We start from the raw sequence: 18,081 nt of genomic DNA, 5'->3' as shown, positions 1-18,081 counted from the left end.
TGTGCTGATTACAGTGAGATTAGACTTTACCCATTTAGATATTTATAAGAAACTGAAAAAAGCACAAATGTCAGGGCATGACAAAACTTCTCCAGGCCCCAAAAATACCCTTAGACTCCAGAGGGTTAAGTCTTCAGACATGGTGGCAACAGAATCTGGTGGCTGGTTATATAACATATTAGAGTCAACATATTTTTCGGAAAACTAACCTAATGAGCTTCCAAAGCTGTAGCTTATACTGTACATGTCAAACACGGCATGATCGCTTCCTAATTTAATCAGAATCATTTGCTGAACGTCCTCCTTGAGATTGTAAATCCATTTTCCCACGGAATGAGAGTTTAAAGGTTGAAGAGAAAAAAAAGACAACAGGAACACTAGCACATCAGAGTTAGACCAGGTCCTGTGCACAGGAGCGGCTAACACAATTGGCTGTGTAATTGTTTAATTTGTCTCATTACACCTAAATGAATGTAATTGGTGTTTTTCCTGCATGAAGTGGTCGTACTGGTTGTTTGAACTGGGCTTTGAGCAGCAATGCTGATGACAGTTGGGGAGTCTCCCTACACATCTTCCCAATTGATATGAGCACTCACTTTATATTATTGAAAATATTTCAGGCGGCATTTTAAGAGTTTCTAAAGATGAAATATGTAATTTCCGTATGTAATCAACTTACAAATTACTTGCTTAAAGTTGATTCTGTATGTTTTTTTAAAATTGAAGTAACAACATTGCATGTTCAATCTTTATCTTTGTGGTGTCTCTTAAGTTGACTCCAGCTATACAATGACATTTTAGCATAGTGTAAGCTAGGGCTGTGCAATTAATCGAAAAACGGTTTAGATTTCGGCCTCCAATGATTATGAAATTACAATAATCGAGATAAAACTATTATTATGCCCCATTCCACCCCCTTTTGCAGTGCTGCACTTTCTTTCCTCCAAAAAATGCCCAGTTACACATGCAAATAAGTAAAACCATAAAAGCACAATTACACGTGGAAATCAGTAATGTAAATGTAACATGACATTTGCAAAATGGGACGTGCTTGATTTATGGAAGTATATTTTGTTTATATTTTTTAAAGCGTGACAGATAACTTGCGCTGCTCCTCAGGAAGAGATATGCGCTCAGAGACGGAACAGAACACGGACATGTAAAATCATCTTTTAGATCAAGGTGCATGCCTAAACGGTCAAATACACGCTAAAAGGTGTCAAAATGTGGCGCTTAGTGATTATTCAAGTATACCTTCGTCGGTCATGTAATGAACGTAAAGAGTAGAGAATGAAAATACGTGCGTAACGGTAAATTGCATCCGTGCGGCTCTTAAAGTGACAGTGGGCTATTTTCCTGCTGCTACTGTGTGTTTATTAATCAAACAACAAAAGAGAAAAACACACACTGCTCTTGTGCTGTCTACTCACTTTTGTAGCTTTATTAAGAAACAAAAGTTTCATTCTTACAGTAAAGACTATGCTGTTTTATTTTACATTTGATTATTCATTTTTGTAGTAGGCTGTAAACTGTTGAGACTTGCATAAAATAAATATTAAATCACAGTTTTTCATTTTTTTTTTTTATTCTAATGTATTTGTTCTTTGCTTTTTTATAACGGACAGTTTTATTATTTTTAATAATTACCTTATTTAAAACCTTATTTACAGGAAATACATATTTGATAAGTATCTTTAAATAAATCACTCATATAAAGTTTTGGTCATATGGCCTCTTCATAATTTTGTTAAATAATTGTGATTACAATATTGACCAAAATAATCGTGATTTAGAGTTTTGACATAAACGAGCAGCACTAGTGTAAGCTTTACACCAGATGATTGGACTTCATTTCAATGAAGAAAAGGTAACCCTGCACTCCTCCCCATAATTTAAGTGGCAGAAAATTAAGAACGTTTGTGTCTGTGTGCATGTTTTGGATTGAATATATGTTTAGTGAAAAGAAAACCGCAAGGAAAAGCGACAAGGAGAATAGTGTGGCAGACGGACATGTCTAACATGCTGCTCATTCAACTCTTATTTGTAAGTAAAGATCTGGGCCACAGGATAAACAAAACATTGAGCGAGAAAGAGAATGATGAGGGATATTCAACCTTAAAAGAAGGCATGCACAGAAAATTCTCCAAAGTGCTACATGTTCAACAAGGAAGCCAAAAGGAAAGAAATTAACAGATACAAAGTGTTATACATCTCCATTCCACCTCTATTTCCTCTCCAAGTGCAGAACAACTGTGCGTTGACTGGCCCTGAGCAGCATATAACAGCCTGGTGTGTGCCCGTGTATGCATGTCTTCGTTTGTCTGAGTGTGTGGGGAAGGCTTCTCTCAGCCCGGTGGTTGGCAGCTAATGTGAGCTATTTGAGGAAGGACACACATGCAGAGGAGCAGATGGGCGCTGCGTTATGCCCACCTACAGCGGGCGGCTGACGCACCTCCTGCACTCACACCTAATGGGGGCCTAATATAAGGCTGGCTGTGCAGACACAGGCTCGCCACTCAATTTCATTAGCCGCTAATCAGCCAAAGGTGCCCTTGGATCACGGAAAAGGACGGAGCGGAGGCATACTTGAAAAAAAAAACTAAGGGCATGAGTGAGAAAATGGACATGCAATTGGAAAGAGCAAGGTTGTTGTTTTGGTGGGGTTTGAAAATGCCACATTTGTCTGGAAGCTGCTATCAGGCATGGAAAAGAGAGATCAAGCATTAGTCATGTGACCTCAATGCAACTCTTTGTTGGTCTAAACTTCGTTCAGGTTTCAACTGATTTTTTGACTAGAATATTTGACTTTTAAAAGGTTATATATAAAAACAAACCTACTGTAAGAGCCTATATTAAGTTAATGATACAATACTGTGTAGCCACAAGTCAGGTTTTTTTTCTTTCAGATTCTACACTATACATAATCCTGAGTGAGCTAAGTAAGCTCTGTCTTGAATCCAACAATAAGATAAATCATTGTTACTGTGGAGAACTGTGACAGCAAACTCCTGTAAATCATTGTGAATGATTTAATCAAGTAACATTCTAACATGCATAATTGCAAAAACTACTTTCTACATAAAATAAATTGGTAAAATGCTAAATTTTTATATTGTAATGACGTTTTTACTTTTGATTATTTCCTTTTTTTTTTTAAATACTTACAAACTAAAATATATAGTTTTGAAATTCATCTCAGAGTTTGGTTGAAATCCCAATGGAGCAAATGAATGGGAAAAATGGTTCCAGACCCAATGCTGCTATATAAAGGCCCTGACAACACACCATAACGTTACATCACTTAGTTGTTATGAAGTAAAACTCTCATGAACATAAAACAACATTGATAGCTTCCTTTTTTAACCAGGTATATAATATTCTGAGACGCTTGAAGCGATGGAAGTAGATCCATGTATGCAAAAGCAGATTGTCCGCACATGTTTGAATGAGCGTGTGCACAATTTATATCATATCCACCAGGGACAGTCCTTTCGTACTGACGCCTGCACTAGACTGGCAATCATCGCAGGCACTCTGTAAATGTTAATGGCCTATGCCCACGTCCACAGGGCTAATATTGTGTGCCAGTCTGCAAGTACAGTGTGTTAACGCTGCTATCCAGGCGCAAATTAATTATTAGTTATATGGCTATGTGTCCCTTCTTCAGCGCGAGGTCACTGAGGCCCGCCTTTAATTGCTGGAGCATATGGCTGGAAACAGATTTTAGCGGTGGGACTCGTTCTTAACCACCGTTCTTGTGCGCATTCTCAGATGTGAGCCATATTGTCAATGCTGGCAGCTATTGTTTCACTCATTTACTTCTTAGAGCAAATTACTCCCTAATAATAGCTCTACCTTAGAGTTTTTCTCTCCTCCGTGCCAGCAAACCTGTTCACACTGCATATGTTAATTATCTGCACATCTTCATTATGTTCAAAAAGCTTTAGGTTCAAGCTGTGCTGCCTGGCGAGAGGCTCTGACTCAGTTCTGTGCCAACTTTACACTTTTTCCTTTTCCTTTTCTTTCTTGCTCTCTTTCACTCTCAATCTCTCTCTCATCATATCAACTATGAAAGTTGAAAAGTTAGCTACTCTCTTGTTATCCTTGACAGCCCCCCCCCCCCCCTTTTGCCATCAGTTTTTCTTAAGGCTGATTAGGCTGGGTTTTTTTTAAGATTCTAGCTGTATTTCTTTGTATGTTTTATATATAAATAGATAAACAGTTGTTATGTATGTTTTATATATATTTTCTTTGATTGTGGACCTGGTCCATAGGACCAGTCACAGAGGCCATTTTTATCTCATTCAATATTTGTCAGTTGTAAAACCTATTCAGACCCAAGGACAGATGCTTCTGCTTTCTAAAATTTTTAAAAAGCTTTTCAAGTAAGCCATTCTTCCAACCAGAGAGTTCAAGGAGCCAGTATGGAATTCCACAGCCAGCTGTTGGCTGATTAATAGAGCTTGCAGCTGGAGTTGACACTTTTGTCATAAGCTTGGAATATTCCACTGTTTTCATGTAAGTTATTACAATGACAAGCCTTCTATTATTGTTTAGGTGCAACACAGTGTTTACCTAAACTATTACTAATTCAACGGCAACCCATTCAATCCCTACAGTTGAGGTACATTGTTCCAGTCCAAGCTTATTCTTCTTAAGTCGTCTTTGTTTCGGCCCACTACTTTTAAACACAACACTCGTTCCTTGTTCCAGCCAATTTGAGAGATGCTATGCAGGTGATGTTAACCATCCAAGGCCTTTAATTTAAATCTCCTTTGAAAGCATCTGTGAAGTTTAGTCCTATTGTTCTGTAATTCATGATACATGTCAACTGGATGCATCAAACTACATTAACTGGCCTGAAAATGTCAATATCAGCTTTACCTACTCTGCGTGGGTAATGCTATTTGCTACGTTGATTGAATAGAGAACAGCATGACGATGTGTTTGAATGCTTTAGAAGATCTAAGAGACTCCAATTCCATATGCACCCACACACACTTGCTTACATGTCTATGCATTTAAGAGAAGAGTATGTGCTTGTAATTTGCCACAAAAACACTCCTTGCTTAAAACCATCGGAGAACAATAACACACGCATTCGCATTGACTAGCACACGCTATTGTGACCACAGAGCCGTAGCTCGCAGTGAAGAGACATAGGCAGAACCAGAGAAGCATATGTTCAATTAGAACTGGAAGTTAAGAGTCGCACCAGCCCATGGGGGGTCCTGTCAAAATTAGAGCCCGACCGATATGGATTTTTGGGGGCCGATGCCGATATTAACTCGAAAAGAGCCGATTTATAAGCCGATATTTTGATTTTAAAAATAATCTGGATATTAGACCCATTTCCTATAAACTGCACTTACACAACATTCAATAGCAAAATATCTGCCTGTTCTATGTATGTGGGCTGTATAAACCATTTTCCAGAATGGACTATGTTAAAAAAAAGCCTTAGATTACAATCTCAATGACTAAACAATTGCAAATCAAAAGTATATATTTTTTAATGATCAAAAAACAGTCTGGTTTTAAACATTTAACACTTTTACTTTCTTCCAGTTGAAGCTGGTTTTAACAGTCTGTGTGTGTACTGTAAATAAATTATAATACTAAAGTTAAAGTATTTGCAGAAGTAGTCCCACACTTTGCTGCTACAGCATTCACCTTTTTCAGCCATCTGTAGGCAGAAAGAGAGACAGAGAAAGAATAAGCATGTGTATTAATATTATCACCATGTATCATTACTCATGTCATCATTAGAATTATAATAATAATAAACTGGGATCTCCTACATAGGCAAAAATGTCAAGCAATATTTTATTATATTGCTTAAATATAAATTTGTCAAGCAATAGGTATTACCTACTTATATTTAACAATATTATTTCAACATTTTCCTGTTATGTCTGTAAAGCTGCTTTGAAACAATATGTAAAAAAAAAAAAAGCGCTTGTTCAGCTCACATTTATTTACATGTCCCCCCTGGTTTAATCATTTCTGACGCACCTACTGTAGTTACTGTAACTACACTATATTTGCTCTCACAGAACATCGTCTTGCCTACTATTACCGAAAGATTACGGAATCAATTCGAAGTTGAATGGTTAACGTTAGTGTCATGAACACACCGCTGTCAATTTTGAGAAGAACCACCTTCAAACAAGTTAATAGCAAGCATTTAAGGGGCCTGCTAAAAAGGAAGCTATTAGCGTTAGAGTAACGTAACCAGCCTGAATTCACCAAATTGTTCTCTGGACCTGAGGGTAGCCTCTTCTTCCTTGCTTCTCTCTTAATTCTCATCAGCAGGACTAGCGCTATCGCTCGCTTCTTACAACGGGACAGATACATGTTTGCTGCTGACCGAAAGGAGGAGGAACAGACTATGAAAGAGCTCCCGCTAAAAGTTTTTAAAACCCCGCCTACGCCATAGCGCAAATCGCGTTGTATCTGAAGGGCAACGCTGAACCCAGCGGCAAGCGCCGTGCATACCGTGTCCTGTGTGAAAGGCCCAATTACGCGGTCATTATGTGGGAAACACACCGCAATAGAATAAGAATAAGTTAAACGCTAACGTTATAGTTTGACCTCCTATTAACGTTCGCGCTCTTCCACTGATAAACATGGTATTAGCTTTGTGGCTAATCTAATATAGCAATGCATTAGCGGCTGTAGGTGATGTTACAGAATATTTAGAAGTGATAATGATAGGACTGTTAGCTAGAACTACCACACAGTTTTTATATACAGGGTATGAACTAAATCTACAATCATTTCACATGACGAACGACAGACTCACCGTCAAAACAGTAAGTTACATCTCCGTGGCTTGGCTGATCGCTTTCTTCTGTAGTGGACTTCTGGCGCTGTTGTTAACTCTGGAGCTGCAGAGCTCCCTCTGGTGGGCACACTATGCAACACTCATAACATGAGTGAAGCATGAGACTCTGTTTCTCATGTTTCATCGGCCGTTATAAATGCTGATGCCGATTTAAATGCAATTAGCTTATATCGGCCGATAATATCGGCCGGCCGATATATCGGTCGGGCTCTAGTCAAAATGCAACAATAACAAAACACTGCCTTCTGATCTGGGAACAGGAGGCCTGCCGTATGTGGTTAACCAAAATGAGGGAATGATTGCTCTGGTTGTAATTCAAAAACAAAAACCCTCAGCCTCTGTTTATCTTAACATGCGACTGTTGTGATAATGCACCTCCACTTCTCTCAGAGCATGTCATTTTCATATCTACAGTATTGTCGCTTTTGTGTTTTTCTTGTCAGTAGAACCATCTGTCCTCTACTTCTTTGAGCCTGTGTGTCTCAAGACTCTCCCTTTGCCAAAGTCTCTGGCTTGTGTTTTTTTTCTCTCTCCTTCCTGCATTTTATAATCCTGGAAACCTTGTGAAGTTGTGTGGCGAGTTGCCGAGCATGGTCCTCTGCAGAAATGGAGGCCAGCTGTTGCCAGTATGAAGAAGCTCCTTCAAATTACAATAATCAATGGGACCAACTATCCCAATTGCCACCCGTTTAAACTCGCCCTAGAAGTGAACTCGCTAGTAAGGGCCATATTGTAACCAGACAAAGTGTGGTCTGCCTTGCAATTTATTCTAGCCATAAAACATCCATTTAGACAGGAAGTCTAACTGACATGTATAGCAACCAACCACAAGTCTATCTGCATTCATAAATTGTTTAATTGAAGAAAATATGAAATGCATGCAACCAATTCCTGTCTAATATGGCATCAGAATGGTCAATAATCAAACTGTGTGATCTGAAGGACTTTGGTTGATCATATTTCTTAATAGTTTATCCGTTTTGGCTAGACTCTTTGTTTGTGACCAACATATTCATTGTATTCTTCCTATCTCTTCAGCAGGTCCAGGGTCAGTTGCCTCCACTGATGATACCGGTGTTCCCTCCAGATCAGAGAACTCTGGCAGCCGCTGCTGCACAACAAGGATTTCTGCTTCCTCCAGGGTTCAACTACAAACCAGGCTGCAGTGAGTATTAAAGCAGCATTTCAGTGGTAGATTGTAAAATAAAAGACTTCAGTCCAGTTTATTGTTCACACTAGAGATTTCAAACCAGATTGCTGAAAGCGGAGTCTTCAACCCAATGTTGGGCAGCATCTCCCTCCTGTCTGGTGTGTTGTTAAGATCAGCCAACACCACTGATGTCATCTCCCGCACATGACAGACTCTCGGACTAGACAAACTCACTTGCTTTTTTTGTCTTTGTATTTCTTGTTCAAAAGTAGGAACAGAAAAAAAAAAAAGTAAAAAAAAAAAAGTAAAAAAAAAAAAGAAAACTTCCTCTGGGGTTTGTGTTTTTGGCCGTAGCAGTCCAACTGTGAAGCAATGTGTTGTTTACCGCGAGAAACGAGGCGGCAAGTGCCAGCAGCGCAGCAGCAGAACGCTTGCGCTCTCACAGGGGGGTAGAGTGACCTGCCCCAGGTTTCTTCACATTAACACGGGCGGCCGCCAGAACACACGTCCAATACGCCTCGCACACGCCTCCAACTCCTCTCCAACTGTACGCGTGCACACACACATCACATAGATTGCACACTCATACACACTCATACATGTACATCTCCCATGTGAGACGGACCGGTCCACATCTCCAGCTCCGCCCCCTGCGCTTCACAGTTTCCCAAACAAGTCCCCCCTCCCTCTTCCTCCTCCTAAATGCCCCCCATCTCCCAACCATACACCCTCTATTTCAAGTACAGTCAGCAGCACCATCAAACCCTGCCCAAAATTTCAATTACGCATGTCATTTAGTTACCAATACAGAGCCTCTTCATGAGGGAGGAAGCCATCGTTTGAACCCTTTATAACCAGAGCAGAAAAAAGGGGGATGAAATCCCTCCGGTCGCATGGTCTCGCCTAAGGGGATGCTAGTTCCCACCCATTGCTCCACGGAGCCAGGCCACGGAGCTCTTCCAGTCAGTCTGAGGATGCTGCCTTCTAGCCAACAGCAACATATTTGCTTTCCTTAGTTTTGCTCTTTTGTTACAGCTGTACCCGGGAGAGACATAAAATTGTTGGAATATTTGTGTTTGTTTAGGGACTGAAAAAAAGATGAGGAAAAAAAAGACAAAACGCAATCTCCCCAGAATACATCCTTGAACCGGGTCCAGGGCAATCTCTAACCTAGTGGATGAGTATTTTGGGTGAAGGGAAGCAGTGTATGGGAAAAAGGTTTTGGACACACTGATAGGAGTGTCTGGTTTATAGCTTACTGAGACAAGTTATGATTTCCTCAACAAACCCCTTGTACAGATACTGTACAGCCCAGGATTGCATCCAAAAGTGCTGCCCAATCAACAAGTGCATTTACATGCGGTTTAAAAGATACATTTCAGTTGGATTAAAGCAGGAATGTAGTAATTAAATCTAGTAGGAAAGATGCAAGTCATTTTAAAATACTCCCATCAGATGCCATATTTATTCTTTCCACCAGCTGCCAAACTGCATGCACAGAAGGGTGGTATATCATAGGTGAAGGGCACATCAATACTTGCTTCAAAACATGACCAGACACACAATCAAAAAATCATTGATTCTTCAAGAATAACAGAATTATGCTGCCACTTGTATCTGATATATTCAAGACATTGAGCAGATGCATCTTCTCCCCTTCTTTCTCAGAGCGCCTCTTCCAACCTCTCCTCCCTTTTAAACCAGCATTATTCCATTGTTCATTACACTATGAACTTCCAAAAACTGCCGCACAGATTTGAGAGCACACTCATGGTTTCTCATGTCACAGCCCTTTTCAACGTAATGCTGATAACCCCCCTGCCTCCTCTAGACGAACTGGACTGACCTTTACCTCACGGTCGTGTAATTATAAAGACCATATCTGCAGGTGGACGCTAATAACTCTCGCTATTCACTCCTCATGTTCTGATTCATCTCTCCAGTGCAGAGGCTCCTGTGCGTGGCCTGAGGAGACTGAGCGCTGACGTTACCTCGTTAATTAACATCCTCTCCTTATCATGCCTTAGCCCTCAACTGCTATTGTGCTCAGGGTATTAGAGCTGCAGCCACACAATCAGCCTTTCATTAGAATGGAGTTGGAGGGGGACTTCACAATGGAGGTCTTTACCGACAGAAGAAAAAAAGCGAATCTGTTGCTCCATTGAAGGAGAGGAGAGGGGGATGTGGCCCAGACCCTGGGTAGAATCTGGGGAGACGAAAAGGAATGGGTGATGTGTAAAAAAAATATATAAAGATTCTGACATACCTATAATGATCTCTTCCTTAGGTGACCCTTACCCTTTACAGCTAATCCCTGCGGCAACGCCTGGCCTCGGCCCTCTTCAACTGCAGGTAAGGTCCATCTTGCAGTTTTGCTCGTTTCTGCATGGTCCTGTGTTTCCATTTGCTGTGGCGACTCTGTGCATTTTCCCCAACCTTTCAAACAAAATCTTTTTCTTCCCCCTTTTTTGTTTTGTGATCCCGATAGAGAACAACAATGCCCACTGTTCTCAACTATTTTCCTCATGCCAACTTCAAGTTGTCATAGAAATGGGCCTTTGTGAGGGGCCAGAGCCCAGAGAGAGAATGCCGCACTGCTGGCTCTGGGGTGCTGATATTGTTCACTGTGGAGCGAAGGGTACCATAGAAACTGTTGTTAAGGGGGAAAGAGCACAGAGGGACACTGAACAGAGCAAACACAAAAAAATATTATGGGCTGTCTGAATAGAGTCAAACCTTAATGCAGCCTCATTGAGCTGCTCCGAAATGGAAAACGCAGTAAACATGCATCTCCACGTTTGTCCTTTTTTTCTCTTCCTCCCTTAGTTTGCTCTTTGGCAGAAGGCGAAGAGAGGGGTAAGGAGCATAAATCACCTAGTTGAGGGGGAATAGAGGTGCACATCTGCTACAATACTGTGTTTGTGTGAAAATATTGTAAACTGATTCCCTCTGGCCCAGTATGGACTGGCTGCATTGAACGTCTTGTCACCAGGTGTTTGCGATGCATTAACCTAAGGGCCGACAGGGTCTAGGGCCAGCCCTTCCTCTCTGTTACCTCCGTCAGGCATTAAAGAGCCTGGCTAAGACCCCAAAACTCACCCTGCCACCATTAGCCAAAATAGATGCACATTAGAGTGAATTTTATAAGGGCATTGCACATAAGTACACACATGCAAAGATACACACCTGCACATCTGTAGCACAGATTAAACATATGTAAGAGGTATAAATGGCTCTCACACATACGCACTCGCATCGAAACAGGTGGTATTCCCAGGTGCCCTCTGGATAACAGGTAATAAAACTGGATATTTTTTTCAGGTTGTTTTTTTTTCAACCCTCACAATCTGTGCACTCACCCGCTGTGCTCTGTATGACTGGATTACTGCGAGAATCTTGTCCTGTCTGATTTTATCTGCTTCAAAGCTTGTATCCATATGTTCCTTCATGTTAAGATTAAAAAAAATCCCTGATTGAACCGCTTTGTCAGCCACAATTGGATTTCACCAGAAAAACAACTGGGGGAAATAAGAAACAACAACAACATCATCCAGTGCCACTGTTCTCTCATTGCATTCTCAAATCTTCCTTGCAACACACACTCACAGAGATAGAGATTAAGGTATTGTACATAACTCACACACCTGCAATGGCCAAATGGACAGTCACATCTGTGTGAGACTGCTCACCTACACACTTAGCATTAAACAAGACCTATAATTGTGTGCATCTGAGTTTAAGGTAGTCATTGCACCAGGGGTCACTATCATTAAAGTGTTTGCCATTAGTCACTGCAGCGGTCTTTAAACCTGGCCACAAAAACACTTTTCACAACTGCGGCCACAGTTCTAACTGGCCTAATATTCTATAACCAGCTAAATTAACCTGCGTAACCCACCTAAACCACACACACATAGGCTGAGGGACTGTCTTAAAAATCAGGGACAATGACTGTGTTGAAAATGTGGGAATAGAGAAAGATGAGAAAAGAGTACTGAAGAGTTATAAAGTGGGTCAATGGAGGAGGTCAGCCATCATATGTAGAGGCAGATGTTAGACCATATTGCATTGGATTACTGCAGCACACAGGAGAGTGAGAAAGAGAAATCAAGAGGGAGACTGTATTTAATGCCTTTTATCAGCCGTAAGAAATAGTACATGTATTTCCATTTGTAGTTCAAACCCCCAGTGATTTTTTTTTTGATGGATACTTGGAGGGCTGCATGTGTATTCATAGTGATAAGTACCGTGAATTCCTTTTAGATAGCGATCTGGTGGCATTGTCCGAGCTCGTTAAGGTCAGAGACACTGTTAATAGATAGCATGGCATGTTACATAACTTTACATAACTTTCCCAGTTTATCACACAATGGGAATGCTATTTTGACTCAAAGCTTCTCACAAGCAGATCTAAAACCTGAACTGAGTACTGATCCTTGACAATCCCAAAAAATTTAGCAGAAGAGAGAAATTATCCTACCTCACAAAAGGATTCTAATTTGGCTTTTGTATTTTTGTAAGCACTAGCTTTAGCACTAATTGACACATAGGGAGGGTGATTTCTTGGCAGCAGCTTCAGTCAGACGCAACTGAAGTTCATCCTGCCTGGCACACTAATCAAAACGGCACAGAACTCGACAGCCAGTGTTTAGTTTAGTAAAAAAAAAATTATGGCAAGAATAGGAAGAAATGACGACAACAAAGAAAAAAAGCATGAGACACACAATAGCCAGCGGTGACCAAAATGACAATGGCTTACAGGATCACTCCAAACTGCTTCCATTTTGACAAAGCAAGATGTAAAAATAAGCTAATAATCTGAGTAAAGCAGGGGATTACTGCAGAGCGAGCGATGTCTGCTCAGCCACATAAAGACACGCAGATCCACTCCCGACGGATAGCGCTGACAGCAGCCCATCTTTCTGTGCTCAGGGAGGGGACGGGGGCTTAGTGAGGATGGGGTGGTGGCTTTGTTAAAACGTGTCACCAACACTAATACTCTCCAATCAGCCTTACGAGTTAAAACGCAAATGCCAATTTATCTCCTCCCGTCGCCCTACATATTCACACGTACAAACACACACACACATTACTTAGTTATGTCACATTTGATCTGCTAGATAGGACAGGCCTGAAATCAGGTGCAGCATAACAGACTTGCATTGCCATTGTGATCTTTCTTGTGCATCCTCCCTATGTGTTGACAGAGTGTGTTTTCTTACCTTTGTCGCCTTTAAAAACACACTCAGAGTTCTAGTTAAGAGAATTAGAGCTGGCCTAAGACTACTCTGTGAGGATTAGTGAAGAGAGAGAGTGAGAGAAGCAAGGGGAGAAGCTTTAAGAGTTCAAAAGGACACAGCTTGACTGAAGGAGTCAAGACTCCTATCAAATCCCTCACAGATACACCCTCCCCCATTCAGCACCTCCGTGTGTGTGTTTTTGCGCAAGGCTGACATTTAAATTCCTCTGTTACATCCCCACTTTTGAGATCAGCCACCCATTCATCCCCCATTCTCGCTGCGTGTGCATACGTGAGCCCATGGGCACTTGAGGGGCATTGTCCTGTCACTTCCTGTTTGCTCACGCTAACAACGGGATGGCAGTGCTTTGAGCGTGTTCAGTGGCAGCCCCTGTTGGAAGTGTAGTGTATGTGTGTGTCGGTCTAGCAGTTATGACTGACAAGAGCTGGCCCTGTAATAGAACTCAATTCAGAGAGAAAATAAAGCAGTCTGATGCAGTGGACTGGACAGGGAGCATCTCGCCCTCTCGTGCACACATATGCACACACACATAGGCAGAGCACGCTCCGACAGGGGCCGTATGTCACGCTCAGGCACACACACAACCAGGGGCCTTGGTGGGAGTAATTGAACAGAAATGACCTAGAAGAGCTTTATTTCATGTCCTGCTCCCCTGCACAGACTACAACTCACAACTGAGGTCACCTCATGATGACAAAGCCCAGAAAAATTGTGTGTGTTGAAGTAGTGTACAACTGTGCAACCAGAGTAAGGAATAAAAATATAGGTAATAACCGACTGACTGTACAGTGGCTCACTCATTACTTAACGAGGTATAGATTTGAGCTGAAATTATTTTGTTGTTAAAACAGTGAAACGAGATAAATGAAATAAATGATTGTAGGACAAAATCCGATTATACAGTTTAGCAGCGGAATAAATGTTATGTGAATATTTGACCATGAAATATTCCAGCAGTGTATAATCCTTCAATTTAAACAGCATATTGTTTCTATGCAAGGTTTCTGAAATGTTATTTTAATTACTTGTGTTAATGCCTAATCTTATTATAGCCATCTAATTTTACTTACTGTAGACAAAAAAACGGCCATAACATAAATAACTGAATATATATCAGAGATTTTTTATATATATATTAACATACCCATACTTTTAAGCATACAGAAAAAAAAATCTGTACTTATTAACATTATTAGCTCTCTGAGGTGCACATTTAGGCAGTGTGAGTGGACAGAGATGTTCTGTATAGAGATATGTCTCTCAGCATGATGGTTTGTTAATCTCTGTGTGTTCTCATCTGATAGAAATATTTAATTCTAGCAGATACAGCCGACAGAAGATTGTGGAGAATGTCCTGTCGAGGTTGAGAGAGAGAAAGAACTGCCATGGACATTTGCATAAACCAGTCTTTGTTTCCTGCTGGTGGCTGGCAGCCAGAGACGAACAGAAGGACGGAAGTTTTACTCACAAACAGCCACTCGCTTCCAAACCTTAAAGAGAAAAATACAATTAAAAAAACAGCGCGTCTCTGCTGCTACTCTTAAAGATTTGGTTCCTCATCTTTTCCCACAAATACAATAAAAGCCCCTCTCTTTCTTATTTCTTAGCTTTCCTCAAAGTCCACAAAATTGCACATGAAAGCAGCACAAACTCACTTATTGCAAGAATTGTACGAACAGCTTTGGGAATATATTTTGCGTGATGTCCAGCCACTGTACTGTCTGCCTGTTACCGTAGAAACACGTGCTCTGGTCCACAAATACACTGTTGAGGAGCACATCACTGAGCTCTGCGTTTAACAGGTGGGAGATGTTACTGCTTGAGGTTAAGTAATACATGTTTGTTTGAGGGGAAATGCAGATATCAGTATCTAAAGAACTGAGAAGCCAATACATTATCTATATGTACATATGAATATGCATGACAATAAATGTTTAAATTTATGCTTAGTATTAAATTTTTTAAAACAAATCATTATCTGTTGATGAAGCTAATAAGATTTTGTACTGATGAAACTATTAGTCAAGTGCTCATAGTTACTTTAATCAAAAGATCAGCCTATATATTGGTCACTAATGAATTCATTTTAAACAACAGGAAAAGCTGCATTTCATTGAACAATGGCTGGCAGATATGTTTTTGAGTTTTAAGAGTGCTTTTTGGAGTGAGTCCTCCTGTCCTGGTGTGTGTTCTTAAACTAGCAATAGAAACACCGGGGGTTTGGTGTTCATTTCCACTCCCAGTGGCAAAGAGATTCACAACTTTTCTCTTCATGTAAACACATTCACCAGTTTTTCACCTTGAGAGGCACTTTTTTCAGTCTTTTCTTTCCTTAGTGAATATGACCCTTACGGTGAGTGTTTTTTCCCAGGATGCACCTTGGCGGGGACATGTCTCACTCAAGGCATCTGCTAGCTGTTAGCGTAGCCCCTTGAGGCCGGATGGTGGAACATAAAGTGACAGCTCTGTCCCCTCACTCATAAACAACCATCAGCCCTCTCCACTAATGGCCATACCAGCTTTTTAGCCTTTTTTTTCTTTTTGTTTGTTTGTGCATTCTATGTATTCATTTATTCATGGACCTTTCCCTCTTCTTCATCCACTCTTCTGTCCCTTGTCCCTCTGTCTGACCTCTCTTTTTTCTCTCTGTATCTCTCTCGGTCTCTGAACAGCAGTTGTATGCAGCTCAGCTAGCTGCCATGCAGGTGTCTCCGGGGGCCAAACACAGCACAGTGCCTCAGGCCAACCTGGCAACCGGAACACACTCGCCCACCAGCGGCCAGAGCGAGAAAAACAGAAGCACCCCACCACCAAAGCCCAAGGTATGTGTTTGTGGCTTTGTGGATGTGTATTAGGCTTGAACAACTGTGTCAATTTACCATACATGGCTAATAGTCTTCGTATGCACTGGTTTTTATGTTGTTTTTTTGGTTGGTTACCCATAACTTGCGCAAGCTGGCACTATGGCTCATTGCATTGTTTCATTTCAAGTGCTTTGTTATGGCAGCTTCTAAATGTCCTTGAACCAAATTCTAGCTACCACCAGTGCTGTGCTTCTTCCAATTGCGTATAAGTCTCTGAGAAGGTATCTTTCCTTCCGCCCAGCGTGGCAGCAGGAGGCCAGAGCTATCTGAGCGGAATAAAGCTCCATGAATATCAGGCAGGGCAGAAATAAAAGCAGCCTGTCTGGCCTCTCTTCCCTCCTGCTGGGCTGGTCATTCTAGACGCCTGGACACCCCTGCAAGCCATTCTGTTCCACTCAGCAGTACAATAGCTGGACCGTGGGGTGGCCAAAGCTGGATAAACATGTGTGAAGGCCTGTTGCCCGCTCCCTCTCCGGCCTTGAGCCACGGATGAGCCCGATGCTTGTTTGGATAGGGAAGAGAACAGACCTGGAGCTCAACCACATGCCTGTTGCACAGAGGAAGGGCTCAGGATTTGTTTCTATCCGTCAATCTCGGTGCAAAGCTTTGGCAGTACCCATCGATTGGGTCTGGCCCCATGCAGCTCACTGTGTCAAAGGCTAATGAAGGCTGGTTTCCTCAAATATTTGGTTCTTTGTTGTCACATGACCAAATAAATGAAGTGAAAGAAGAGGGATAGGGATAATACAGATAATTGGCAGTGTCGCCTGCACCTGCTAGGCCTCCACAGCTACTGAGCCATGAGAAAATGAACTTTTCCTTAATGGTGCAGTAGGAGATTTTGGAAAATGCTAACTTTAGCCTGATAGCACTGAAAGCAAACGTCCCACCCTCCCTTCAATTGCTGTCCAAAGCCACGCCCCCTGAATGCATATACACACACAGACCAGAATACCAGAGACAACATTACTACAATAGGCTACATCAGCTGGTCCCAATTCCAGCCCATGTTCCAAAGTGAAGTAAACCCCTGCTCAGGGAGTAAGGAGCAATGAAAATGGTGTAGGGATCTTATCGATCGGAACACAGTTCATGCACGTTGCTCATTTCTAATGAGCTGGTTATCTGAATCGGGTGTGTTAACCAAGCGAGACATGCAAAATGTGTGTGCAAGGAATGGAATTGGGAACCGCTGGGCCACATCATGTGTCATTCACCGGAGAAAAAACTACAATACCACAATACCAGGAAGGAAGATTGGGTTGTTGATTTTTGTCTGCCATTTAACTTAATAATTGCTATTGGGTTGTGAAGAGGCTTTCAACCAGCCTAACAAAAAAAATTTCTGAAGACAATCACCTATTGCACCTTTAAATATATATTTTCTGTCTCATATTCCCCAAGTATCTCAAAGTGGAGTCAGAGTCCTCCCTTTTTCTTTCTCTACCTCTTGTTTCACTCCAAATATTTCCTCAATTGGGACTCTCGTTCTCTCTGCATCTGCAAGCTTTTGTCATCATGAAGGGGAAAGCATGTATATTTCAGGGTTGCTGCCCTGGGGCAGTTGCCACTCTTTCATTATGACGTGTGCCATGTGTCAGACAGCTGGTTGGACTGAGGCGTACAAAGCTTAAGTGCTTTACCCCCCGGGGTGAAGCCTTACAACTCAGGTGCATCAGACACTATATCACAGTTTTCTCTCTGTGACCTACTCAGATTCACACATCCAAACCCTCACACCCTCATTCCTTCACTCAGGCTCAGTGCTGCCACAGTTGGCTTAAGGATTTCTCTTAAAATTGTTATATATATATATATATATATATATATATATATATATATATATATATATATATACGATTCCTGCTTTGCACACTCTTGGCATTCTCTTGATGAGCTTTAAGAGGTAGTCACCTGAAATGGTCTTCCAACAGTCTTGAAGGAGTTCCCAGAGATGCT

General features: G+C 41.4%; 1 protein-coding gene across 13 annotated transcripts in view; it reads left to right on the top strand.

Annotated features, from left to right (window-relative positions):
- Window positions 1-18,081, top strand: part of LOC132098931 (transcription factor SOX-5-like) — a 219,239-nt gene that overhangs the window by 183,122 nt on the left and 18,036 nt on the right. For 9 of the 13 annotated variants that reach the window (XM_059505235.1, XM_059505234.1, XM_059505232.1 and 6 more), the window contains 3 exons: window positions 7,886-8,012; window positions 10,285-10,349; window positions 15,931-16,080. In XM_059505235.1, coding sequence (XP_059361218.1) covers window positions 7,886-8,012; window positions 10,285-10,349; window positions 15,931-16,080 — 342 coding nt within the window. The remainder of the gene's footprint in view (window positions 1-7,885; window positions 8,013-10,284; window positions 10,350-15,930; window positions 16,081-18,081) is intronic. The other 4 variants (XM_059505238.1, XM_059505227.1, XM_059505230.1 and 1 more) reach the window with 2 other exon arrangements.

Source organism: Carassius carassius, chromosome 22, assembly GCF_963082965.1.
Source record: "Carassius carassius chromosome 22, fCarCar2.1, whole genome shotgun sequence".
In the NCBI taxonomy this organism is placed as follows: Eukaryota; Metazoa; Chordata; class Actinopteri; order Cypriniformes; family Cyprinidae; genus Carassius; species Carassius carassius.
This window is presented reverse-complemented; position numbering and strand designations above follow the sequence as displayed.